The sequence below is a fragment of the Pristiophorus japonicus genome, chromosome 11 (assembly GCF_044704955.1).
Source record: "Pristiophorus japonicus isolate sPriJap1 chromosome 11, sPriJap1.hap1, whole genome shotgun sequence".
Taxonomy (NCBI): domain Eukaryota; kingdom Metazoa; phylum Chordata; class Chondrichthyes; family Pristiophoridae; genus Pristiophorus; species Pristiophorus japonicus.
This window is the reverse complement of record NC_091987.1, coordinates 126,020,164-126,032,728: the sequence shown is the minus strand read 5'-3', so window position 1 is coordinate 126,032,728 and position 12,565 is coordinate 126,020,164. Positions and strand designations below refer to the sequence as shown.

Genomic DNA, 12,565 nt, shown 5'->3' with positions numbered 1-12,565 from the left:
AGCACATACAAACTAAACTGACCACAGAAAGTTAAGTATTGTCCATTCCAGTCTATGTACCTTTTTAATGAGAGACAAGTGTCAATTATTGCCAAACCACCTCTCTGGCACTGAAAATTAACGTTTACAAATGGAGTCTCATTCCTTCAGGTTTTAATTGTTGCCAATTTAAAAAATGACATTTTAAGTCTAATTTTTTTTTTTAACTTTTCTTTCCTGTCACTCTTTTTTTTCCCCTCCCTACAGCAGAATTTGCCCCAATAGAATGTTATAACACCGAAAACAATGATCGGTTGAGAACAAGAATTACTGTTGCTAACAGTATACAGTCATGCTTGATATTCAAAAGTCAAGACTATTTATGCTGGAATTTAAATTCACTATTAAATGTAAAATTGTAGTACGATAACCTCACTGAGCATATTTAATGTTATCAATTTGAAAACCCACTGAAGTGAATGAGCTCCTTTAACACCACAGAGCCAAATTAGGTTGTTTACAGATTACAGTCTCTGAAAATAAAGGAAGCAAAAGGGATGCTAAGTTGGAATCCTGTACTCTCTTTCAGGATAGCCCAATAAATAGGACAATAAATTCATGTTACAGAGCTGAACCTTCATTTGTGGGAGCAGGAGACCTACTCTGCCCAGAAGTGACCAATTTACTTCTCTTCAGTTATATTCCATCAGGCAAGATCCTGTTGGCAAAGTAATGCCCAACAAGGGAGGATTGTGTGTGTGTTTTTCGTGATATAAAAAAAATTGAATCAATATAGTTGTGTGTGATAATACCAACATCTTGGGTTGCAGTTTATCTGAAATCTATCCGACTGGAGGTTGATGCACACAGAATAATTTCTAGATCAACAGACAACACTGCAGAATCTCACTAAATATCAAGCTAGATTTGATTCGGTCACGAGGGCACACAATCTTCTGGGTCTTTATAAGGTACAAACTGCACTGTTAAATAGGATCTCAAGAGTACCGTTGATATACCAATGGAAGCAAGTTTTTCTCAACTGGCACCCCCAGTGACATCATAAAATCGTCCGTAAGTAGTTTCCGATGGCTCAGAAACCTTTGCTCAAAAAAAAAAGAGCGGCACCCAAAAAACAGCGCCGAATGGTGGCGAAAATAGGGCCCAATGTCCCAGGTTTAACCTTGGTCTGTGCTGAGTTCGCTGATCTCAAGTGGACAGGGGAAGGGGTGTGTAAAGATTGTCTTCAAAGCTCCTGAACGAGGGAGGGGAAAAGTCAGCCAGGGTTGAAGCCAGGTGAGTGAAGCACTGGATACATACGAACAGCAGTAAAACAACTCCCCAGCATGACATTACAAGCAAGGTAGAGGGCAAGAAAACAAAATTATAAACATGCTCGAGTCTATAGTGTATTCAACAAAAACAGTAATTAGTATACAAAAAGCATGTAGTCTGAATCACATTACAAGTCACTAGCTTCAGCAGACTCACTTCTACATGTTGCTTTGTGTTTAACAACAACAACCTGTATTTATATAACGCCTTTAATGTAGTGAAACGCCCCAAGGCATTTCACAGGAGTATTATGAGATAGAAAGTTTGACACTAAGCCACATAAGTAGAAATTAGCCCTGGTGACCAAAGGCTTCGTCAGAGTGTTATGTTATAAGGAGCATCTTGAAGGAGGAAAGAGAGGTAGAGAGGCGGCAAGGTTTAGGCAGGGTGATCCAGAGCTTAGGGCCCAGGCAACAGAAGGCACAACCACCAATGGTTGACCGGTAATAATCAGGGATATTCAAGAGGGCAAAATTAGACGAGCACAGACATCTCGGGGGGGTTGTGGGCTGGAGGAGATGAGAGAGGGAGGGGAGAGGCCATGGAGGGATTTGAAAATAAGGATGAGAATTTTGAAATTGAGGTGTTACTTAACAGCAAGCCAATGTACGTTAGCGAGCACATGGATGATGAGTGAGCGTGACTTGGTGCAAGTTAGGACTGGTGTAGCAGAGTTTTGGATAACCTTCAGTTTACGTAGGGTAGAATGAGAGTCCAGCCAGGAGTGCATTGGAATAGTCAAGTCTAGAGCTAACAAAGTTATGAATGAGGGTTTCAGCATCGGATGAGCTGAGGCAAGGGCGGAGACGGGCGATGTTACGGAGGTAGAAATAGGCGGTCTTAGTTATGCTACGGATATGTGGTTGAAAGCTCATTTCAGGATCAAATATGACACTGTGGATTCAACAAAATGGTCAGCAGATTTTGCCTTCATTAGTATTACCAACAGCAACATTCATATCAATCTGAGATAACAGGGTTTCACTGGTTTCAACAGGCCGCCTTCATGTGTACTTCTTTAGTATCATACATCTACCACAATCCATAGACTAGAGCACTTGGATTGCATATCCCCCTTACCTTGAAGAACAGCTACTGGCTTTATAAGGTCTGGCTGTGGCTGTGTAACTGGTACAATGGAAGGGCCCTTTCCTCCAATGTGATTAGCTGCTGTTGGCAGTGTTGGTGAGCGTCCCTTCAATAAAGGTGACATACAGCGACGCCTTTTGGGAATTCCCGCCATGTTCAGCTCCATCGGCCGTTTGTTTCTGTTCTGAGGTCCGGACACAAACTCGTCTGCTTCATCGATCATCATTCCCTGCAATGCAAAGGTCTGTAACTCCAATGCCCACAGGACAAAATATCTTGCAGCATAGTCAAATCGTATTACCTTGCCAATTAATAATCCATCACCAGATACTGACCAACTCACCCTAATCTCAATTTACAGCAGAAACATTTCCTACATACAGCTTACACTTAAACTTCAGAACTGCCAAAAATACTTCACTTTTTAATCTTTGTAAGTGGCACTCAGGTAATCAGACTTGGTGCAATGAGTGTATGCCTTTAGTCCACAGCCACTAGTCTATCACTTATAAATTACTGTACATCTCATAGAAGTGAGATTTAGAAAAAACATGGTGAGATTCAAGGCTTTGCAAAGAGTTTCCACTAAGGACCAGAACATTTAGTATGAACTACTTCATCACATTATAGTTGAATAGGAATGATTTGTAGAGCTATGGGGAAAGAGCAGGGGAATGGGACTAACTGGATAGCTCTTTCAAAGAGCACAGGCACGATGGGCTGAACGGTCTCCTTCTGTGCTGTACGATTCTATGATCAAATAAAATAAAAACAGCAGTCAACAAACAGCAAGGCTGTGCGAAGTCTGCTCAGATCCAGAAGGAAAGCTGCCCCAAACACTCTCCAGTTTATCTAGTAGATTGCTCATCTTGGTCAGGGCAATAGTATGGGGGTTCCTATCAGCCAAGGAGAGTACAAGTAGAACACCAGGGTTCCAAGTCCTGCTGGCTATCCAGCGGCCTTTGCTGCCTTTATGTGGGTATCGGGTGAGGATGGAATCAGTGGCCCCTGCAGTTGAATAACCCATCCAGAGTCTTCAGCGAGGCTCACATGATTAAAGCCGACATGAAAGGTACCCGGCACCTGTTAAACTATTCTCCAGTAAGGAGTGAATATCTTCAGAAGGAAAGAGTCCAGGCAAAGAAACTAACAAAAAGAAGTTTCATGGGATATCCGTGTGTTGCAAGAATTTAAGAGTTCTCCAGAATCGAGGCAGATCTGACTTCAGATAAAACATTTAGATCAGGAATTCAACAATCAATTTAGTATACTATTTGAAAGAGATTTAGTTAACATGTTCAGAATACCTAAAGAAACAGATTTGTTCTATATCCAACTTTGAAAATAGTTATATTGAGCATTTAAATGACAATCATCATGAAGGGATGCTCAAGAATATTTAAATATATTGATGGCACTGTATTCAAGTGTTTGCATTCACATTGCACCAATCATTTTAAAAATGTAAAAACAGAATTATCCTGTATATATCAACTACATTTCCACACCTTTGGATTTGATTTAAAAATACAGTTCAGTTTGGAGGTCATGATCTGTTCCGAATATTGTGGAGGAACTTTTTGCCCCTTCCAAATTCAATCAGCACAAGCAATCTATGGCTCAAGTCACCAACTACCATTGAAGCTCTCTTGTATTTTAAAAAAAGGACGACGTGCCATCTTATTTGCAGCGTTGAACAGAGACTGCATATGTGTACTGCAGGGTAGGTGCTATCTGTCATGCGCTGAATGCTCTATATAATCAAGAGTGTTGCAGTCAGAACGGCCAAGAAACTCGGGGGGGCCATTAATGCATCCACTAAATCATTTATGCCACAGCTCTAAAAATAGTACTGAGTAAAAACAGCAGACAGCTTAAGAGACTTGAACCATAGTAAAGCTGCAAACAGATGCTTATACACCTTGCAGGAGCACACAAATGTACAACCTCAAGTGGGAAAGAACAAGGAACTCTCAAGTCTTGCAGGCTGTACACAAGTATACTGTTACATACTTTCTTGTCCAGTTTGAAAGGATTTCCAAACGTATGCAGTCGCCTGGGCTGATCAGGATCAAGTTCACGTAGGGGAGAAGGCACGTGCTTCAGGAACTCTTGGTAATTGCCCATCTGCGCTATTGGGACACTGTGCACTTGGTCTGCAAGGATAAGAAAGTCATCACATTTAAGGGGCCAAATTTCCAGTTTTTCAACACTTCACTGCAGCCCCAAGCAACTGCATTTCGAGTTGTGTGTTGATGAGGAGATTAGATTGAAAAGAAGCAAATTATAAATTACATTCATTCTCCAATTTACAAGAACCGCAAGTTTCTAGCCTATTCTCTTCCCCCACCACATCAATACCAGATGACAACAACTTGCATTTGTAGTGTCTCTTTAATGTAGAAAAACACTCAATCTGCAGAAATACAACCTCAGCATTTCTACAGCAAACAAATATACTATTCACTTATTAGCCCTCGTACTCAGAAGCAGGATCATCGCTGGAATTAACTATACATACAAGTTGTATGTATAATTAAATTAACAGAAATATAAAATATAAATGAGCATAAGTGTAAAGATATGAAAAATATAGAATGTGCGTGAAAACTAGAACTTACAAAACATGCATGAACTCAGGGCAGAAAGTTATATCCCCACAGCAGAGCATGTTTGGGCAACTTTTCACATTTCTGACCTTCTGAAAAGGTTTCATTACATTTGGATAATTTAACTAAAGACATCAAGGAAATACGGAGAAAAATATGGTACCTATGTCAAGTTTAAATTTAGAGTTGTGTGTTGATGAGGAGAGATTAGATTGAAAAGTAGCAAAATATAAATTACATTCATTCTCCATTTTACAAGAACCACAAGTTGCTACCCTGTTCTCTTCCCTCACCCCATCAATACCAGATGACAAGGTGCATTTGCAGAGTGTCTTTAATGCAGAAAAACATCCCACATGCCCAAGTACTTGAAAAATCACTGCCATGTACAGACTTACACAGATAACAGGCTGACAGCTGAACTCCTTCACTGCAGCAGTCTGTAACCTACAGCGACCAAAAACATTCTATGCGTTACTTTTTCTTCTCTCCATCCTCAGTCTACAAAGTATTCTACGCATAAATGTCAGGTCACAAATTAGAAAAGTAACATTCACCATAACAGATAGCAACCAAGCATGCTCCTAGAGTACAACAAAACTCACAAGCTGACAACATCCTAATATCACCTTCAAGTCACATTTCCTCCTTAAATTGGACTGGAAGTTTTAGCAGTTCATTCTGATGAATTAATCACACTGCTGCCACTCACTCTCCCTCTCCTCGCGTTCCTTCTCTGCCCTCCCTCTCATTTTACTCCCCAGTCTCTGTCTAGTGCTGCTCTCGCTATCTTTCTATACAGTCTCTACTCTCTCTCAATGATTCTTTACCCAGCCAATTAAATCCCAACATCGAGCAGCTGCATTCTGTTCACCAGCCGCATGTTCAATCCACAACCTGATAGCAATGAACACACGCCAGGAGAGTAGAATAAAACTTTCACAAGCTGACAACATCCCCATATTATCTTCCAGTCACATTACAGACCTCACAATACCCAAGATTTCCACCCCTCACCTTTTTCTCTCACTAATTTGCTGGAGTTCTTTGAGAATGTAACAAGCAGGGTGGATAAAGGGGAACCAGTAGATGTCAGTATTTGGATTTCCAGAAAGCATTCAATAAGGTGCCATATAAAAGGTTACTGCACAAGATAAGAGCTCATGGGATTGGGGATAATATATTAGCATGGAGAGAGGATTGGCTAAGTAACAGAAAACAGAGTTGGGATAAATGGGGCATTTTCCGGTTGGTAAACAGTAACTAGTGGGGTGCCACAGGGGTCAGTGATGGAACCTCAACTATTTATTAATGACTTGGATGAAGGGACCAAGTGCAATGTAGCCAAATTTGCTGATACAAAGATACGTGGGGGAAAGCAAGTTGTGAGAACGCAAAAAAATTGCAAAGGGATATAGATAGACTAAATGAGTGGGCAAAGATTTGGCAGATGGGAGTAAAATGTGGGAAAATGTGAGGTTATCCACTTTGGTAGGAAAAATAAAAAAGCTAATTATTATTTAAATGGGGATAGATTACAAAATGCTGCAGTACAGAGGGATCTGGGGGTCCTTGTGCATGAAATGCAAAAAGTTGGCATGCAGATACAGCAAGTGATCAGGAAGGCAAATGGAATGTTGGCCTTCATTGCAAAGGGGATGGAGTATAAACATCATCATCATCATCATCATAGGCAGTCCCTCGGAATCGAGGAAGACTTGCTTCCACTCTTGAAGTGAGTTCTTTGGTGGCTGAAGAGCCACAGACTAGGTCACAAGTGGGACAGATAGTCATTGAGGGAAGCGGTGGGTGGGACAGGTTTGCCGCATGCTCTTTCCGCTGTCTGCGCTTGATTTCTGCATGCTCTCGGCGTTGAGACTCGAGGTGCTCAGCGCCCTCTCAGATGCACTTTCTCCACTTAGGGCAGTCTTTGGCCAGGAACTCCCAGGTGTCAGTGGGGATGTTGCACTTTATCAGGGAGGCTTTGAGGGTGTCCTTGTAGCCTTTCCCCTGCCCACCTGTTGCTCGTTTGCCATGAAGGAGCTCCGCGTAGAGCATTTGCTTTAGGAGTTGTGTGTCTGGCATGCGAACTATGTGGCCTGTCCAGCAGAGCTGATCGAGTGTGGTCAGTGCTTCAATGTTGGGGATGTTGGCCTGGACAAGGATGCTGATGTTGACACTCCTGTCCTTCCAGGGGATTTGTAGGATCTTGCAGAGACAGCGTTGGTGGTATTTCTCCAGCGACTTGAGGTCTCTACTGTACATGGTCCATGCATCTGAGCTGGAGTCCTCCTCAACCATTTTCTCCCTGTGGCCGAGGAGCTCCTCCCGGAGTCACAGTGCGGATTTTGTCCCCTACGGGACACAACAGACATGATCTTTGCAGTGCGACAACTGCAGGAAAAATGCAGGGAGCAGCGCCAGCCCTGATACATGGCCTTTTTCAACCTTACAAAGGCCGTTCACTCAGTCAACTGCGAGGGTCGATGGAGCGTCCTCCTCCGTTTCGGATGCCCCCAAAAGTTTGTCAACATCCTTCGCCTGCTCCACGACATGCAGGCCGTGATCCTTACTAACGGATCCATTACAGACCCAATCCACGTCCGGACCGGGGTCAAACAGGGCTGTATCATTGCTCTAACCCTCTTCTCAGTATAAAAGTAGGGAAGTCCTGCTACTACTGTACATGGGTATTGGTGAGGCCACACCTAGAGTACTGTGTAAAGTTTTGGTCTCCTTATTTAAGGAAGGATATACTTGCATTGGAGGCTGTTCAGAGAAGGTTGATGAGGTTGATTCCCGAGATGAAGGGGTTGTCGTATTAAGAAAGGTTGAGCAGGTTGGACCAATACTAATTGGAGTTTAGAAGAGTGAGAGGTGATCTTATTTGAAACATATAAGATTCTGAGGGGGCTTGACAGGGTAGATGCAGAGAGGATGTTTCCCTTCGTGGAGGAATCTAGAACTAGGGGGCATAGTTTCAGAATAAGAGGTCGCCCATTTAAAATGGAAATGAGGAGGAATTTCTTCTCAGCAGGTCGTGAATCTTTGGAATTCTCTACCCCAGAGAGCTGTGGAGGCTGGGTCATTGAATATATTTAAGGTGGAGATAGACAGATTTTTGAATGATAAGGGAGTCAAGGGTTATGGGGAGCAGGCAGGGATGTGGAGTTGAGGCCAAGATCAGCCATGATCTTATTTAATGGCGGAGTAGGCTCAAGGGGCCAAATGGCGTCCTCCTGCTCCTATTTCTTATGTTCTTATTTAATCTGTGGGAAGTCCAGCGAGTACAAAAAAAACCCACGAACTGCGCATGTGCAACTCCTTCCGGTTCGTTAGCAGCAGTGGCGTCCATTAATTAATTGTTCAAAAGAAACATTAATAGGAGGGAATCAGTGTTACTAAATGGGCAATATCACCCAATGTTCAATAATATTTATATGCTTTTCTGACTACCCAAGCTTTTTGCATTAATGGAGCCTGAGGGACAATTTACAAGATGTAAATTTGCATATAATTCAAGCTGCGATACAATCTGATTTCGGTTTTCGTTCTGGCTCAGTGGCATCACTGTCATCTAAGGCAGAAGACTGTGGGTTCAAACCCCATCCTTTGATAGAGCACTTAACCTAGGTTCATACATCAGTACAGTGTTGAGTGAGTGCTGCATTGTTGGAGGTGCTATGTTTCAGGGAGATGTTGAGCTGAGGCCCTGTCTGTACGTGCAGGTGAATGTAAAAGATCCCATGGCACAAGTCCACAAAGAAAAGGGAGTTTTCCTCACATCCTCACCAATATTCTTGCCTCAATCAACAGCAGCAAAAAACCAATGATTCATTTCATGTATTATGGTAGCTGCACAAATTGGCTGACTCAGCTATTCCAATACTCTCCTGGCCAGCTGCCCAGCCTCCACAAACTTCAGCCTGTCCAAAGCTGTGCTGCCTGTATCCAATCACACAACAAGTTTCACTTCCCATTTATCCTGCGCTTGCTCATCTGCATGAGCTCCCGGTCCACCCACGCCTCAATTTGAAAATTCTCATCCTTGTGTTCAAATCCATACACGGCCTCACCCTTCCCTCTCTCTGTAACCTCCAGCCTTAAAGCCCCAAGAGCTCCTCTTTTCTCGAACTCTGGCCTCTTGCGCAATCCCCCTCCCTTTGCCGTGCCTTGGGTCTTCTAGACCCTACACTATAGAATTCTGTCCCTAAATCTCTCTACCTCTGTATCACCACTTCTCTTAAGGCTCTCCATAAAACCTATCTCTTTGACAAAGCTTTTAGTCACCTCTCCTCATGTCTCCTTTATTGGCTCAGTGTCAAATTTGTCTGATTACCCTCGTGTGAAGTGCTTTGGGATATTTTATCTGGGTTAAAGGCACTAGTTAAATGCAAGTTGTTGTCCTGTTTGCCTACATAACAGTGACGGCACTTTGCACTGGAGGCAAAGTATTTTGGGACTTCCTCAGGCGATGAGGTGCTATTAAAACATATTTCCTTTTTCTTCTGATTTAGGATTAGGTACAAACACCTCTTTCCTAACTTCCCGCCCAGCCCCCTAAATTCAAATAGAATTAACCCATATTGAAAAATCACAAATAGGACAGCTGCCGGGCATTTTCTGGGGTAGATTGTCCAGATTCAGTGACCACACGTGACCCTCAGTTTGGACTTTGCGAACTATACAAATCTATTGTCGTTCAGGTCAACGGCCACACTTAATAACTGTTAATGATATCTCACTTAAAACAGACCGACAGCAGAACACAGCAAGAATCAGACACACTTGTAGCACTGAGGAAAAGGAGAACACGACGCACTTGAATCACTTCACACATCTTGCAGTTATTTACTCTTGCTGCTTAGCTTTTTAAAATGGAGAAGGAGGCTTGTAATTACAAAATTGGTGCTGTGTCCCATTTACCATGGCACCCATTCAAGTAAAATACACAAATTGTTAGGCCATGTTCTGTAATTTTTTTCTTACCTTCATCTTGCCCTTTCAATGGAGCATGTGTCGTTTTCAACAGGTTCAGCCTCATGCGTGTAAGTTGATCCAGAAGATTTCGCCTTGGTATGTCATAAGCGTTCTTGTAACTCTGAGGCTTCAAATCCTTAAAAATAGAAAAAGAGAAGTCTAATGGTGCCAGCCAGGTGGTATCCCATCTTTCAACTGTTGAATGGCAATCACAAAGATATGCGTTGACCTCAAGTAATCAGGTCCTGCTGGGAGTAGAGGTATGGTAGCTCAGCATTTAGGAATGGACTGACCTGCCTTGGCCCGGCAGATATATATAGTTGGCTGTTTACTGCAAGTTTTTCTAAGCCAAGCTAGTTCTTCTCAGCAAAGTCAAGAGACGGAGAGTCTCTATATTGGTGATTGAAACTTCACAGAGGTTATGTTATGGGTGCAGATTCAAGGGTGACTACAACTGGAGTTAGCGAAATGCCTCATTTTTTTCAAATATTCAAAAAAGTAGAATTCTGCAACCAAGTGCACCGTCTTGATGCGACTGGTTAACCTTCACTTTTAATAAACCGACACGTGGCTTACAGACGAAGTCACAACATTCTATTCTTCCCTATCTGAAGACTGAGCACAGGAAGGCACAGGTCAGTTCAGGAAGTCATTATAGTAACAGGGGCTTCTGTTTGACCCTTCAGCAACACTACATGACACTCTAGTTGGTAGGGAGCAAAGGTTCACTTGCAGGAATGGTCTTTGGCACTGAGCACAAGGGAAATACTTGGAATATGGCTAAAAATAACAATTGCACAAATTGTTCTTAATATAAATGAAAGCACCATCATCATCAGGGTGTTAGATCCAAAGGCAAGATATAGGAGAGGCCTAGAAACTGGCATCTAATGAAGGCTGCATCAAAGGCTTGTTGTGCTGGCCAGAAAGTTAATAATTAGCCAATACTTGCTTTTCAAAATGAAGTCTTCTGTTACTGTGCCGTCATGGGTCTACACTGCACAGCTCTTAAACGACAGTCTGACGGAGCTGAACACAGATTTAACTGTGGTAAAAATGAAAGGCAACTGGTTCCAATTCAATGTTGATTTGGGTTTGTAATACCAGTATTTGAACTTGTAAACCTTCTAACCATTTAGCCAGGGAGTAAGCGGTCAGAGCAAAACAAATCTCAAAATAGTCATTGTGTACATCAGATACATGTAGCAACCATGAGTAACTTTTTAACTAACTTCCACAGTAAATTCCTCTTTTCTTTGCTTAGTCAATCTACAAATTTTGCACTTGAAAATGATGAAAATTGGACTCCATGATGTGTGTGATTCCCATGACAGATATCCTGACACAGTGATGTATTTGCTATACAAGACATAACGTCATTAATGTTATACATGCATCGGGGGGCGGGGGAACCCTTTTTCAGTTGCAGATTCTTTCAAGGGAGAATGGTCTTAAAGACTTGGTCAGTTTAGATTTTGCAGTAGCGAGAATCACCTATGTCTATGTGCTCAATACTGGAATGGAATATTAGCACGTTGCCTGATTTAAAGCTTTAAAGCGCTAATTTTCCAGGAAGTTTTAGATCACTTTTGTGCAAGATAAAAAAAAGTGAACAGACTGAAGTTACATTACCCAAGTTGAACTCCAGTATCTACCACCTACCTCCGAGCTCTCACATTTAGAACTGGGTACAGACAAGAGTGTCACCAACTGGAGTGTCAAAAGGTTCACTTTGGAATGGCTATGGGTGGGGAAGGACTCGCTGGAAAATCTGCGTTAATAGAATTCTGTCTGCTGTGCCAGTTAGAGGTGCTGTGGAGATATTAAGACCATGGGAAATTGAGTGATCATGCATCAAATTCAAGTTTTCAGTGGACTGAGAATTATTTTTGGCACATAACAAAGACAGAAGAATAAAAACATTTCTGCAAAGATGAAAGGATGCAGATGGAAGATTAAAAACACCAACTGCTCCCTTGCAGCATGGCATTCTTTCCAAAAATTAAATTCTTGGAAACGCAGTTTAATCCAACTCCTACAAGCATACACTTGCCAGAAGACTTAGATTTGCCACTCAGCCCCTTCCCCCCCAAATTTACCCAGTTTTTTTTTGTTAGTTCAACTTCTTCCTCCTGCCCCACCCTACCAAAAATGTTGATGCTTAAATTAAAACATATTCGTAAAGTTCGTAAATTGGCTGGATGAAAAACTTCAACCATTCTTAGCAATAGGGCTCAATATGCTACTCTGGAATAATTAGCGAATTTTTTAGCCCCTAAAATTTCTTCACCAGACGTCTTGACATGTGCACAGAGTCATTAGATAGCAATCAGGAGCAGGAAACCTGTGTTTCTATACATTAAGCCCAACACCCAAACTCAGTAGAAGCCAAGGACTTGGAACCCATCAGGTCAGAACACATCAGGATCACACCCATTATGCCAGGGGAGCCCATATGCTACCTTTCAAGGCTACATGGCCCTCGTTTAAAAAAAACAACCCAAATCTAATTTTTGAGGCGAGTCCAGCAATTGGTTAATGGTAAAATTCTCAATGGGATGCCAAGATTCATA

At 42.2% G+C, this 12,565-nt stretch overlaps 1 protein-coding gene across 1 annotated transcript in view; it reads right to left on the bottom strand.

Annotated features, from left to right (window-relative positions):
• LOC139276267 (integrator complex subunit 6-like) overlaps positions 1 to 12,565 on the bottom strand; it is a 144,154-nt gene that overhangs the window by 18,801 nt on the left and 112,788 nt on the right. Inside the window, exons 13-15 of the mRNA XM_070894004.1 lie at positions 10,002 to 10,128; positions 4,417 to 4,559; positions 2,395 to 2,632 (exon numbers count right to left, since the gene is read on the bottom strand). Of these exons, the coding sequence (XP_070750105.1) occupies positions 2,395 to 2,632; positions 4,417 to 4,559; positions 10,002 to 10,128 (508 nt within the window). The remainder of the gene's footprint in view (positions 1 to 2,394; positions 2,633 to 4,416; positions 4,560 to 10,001; positions 10,129 to 12,565) is intronic.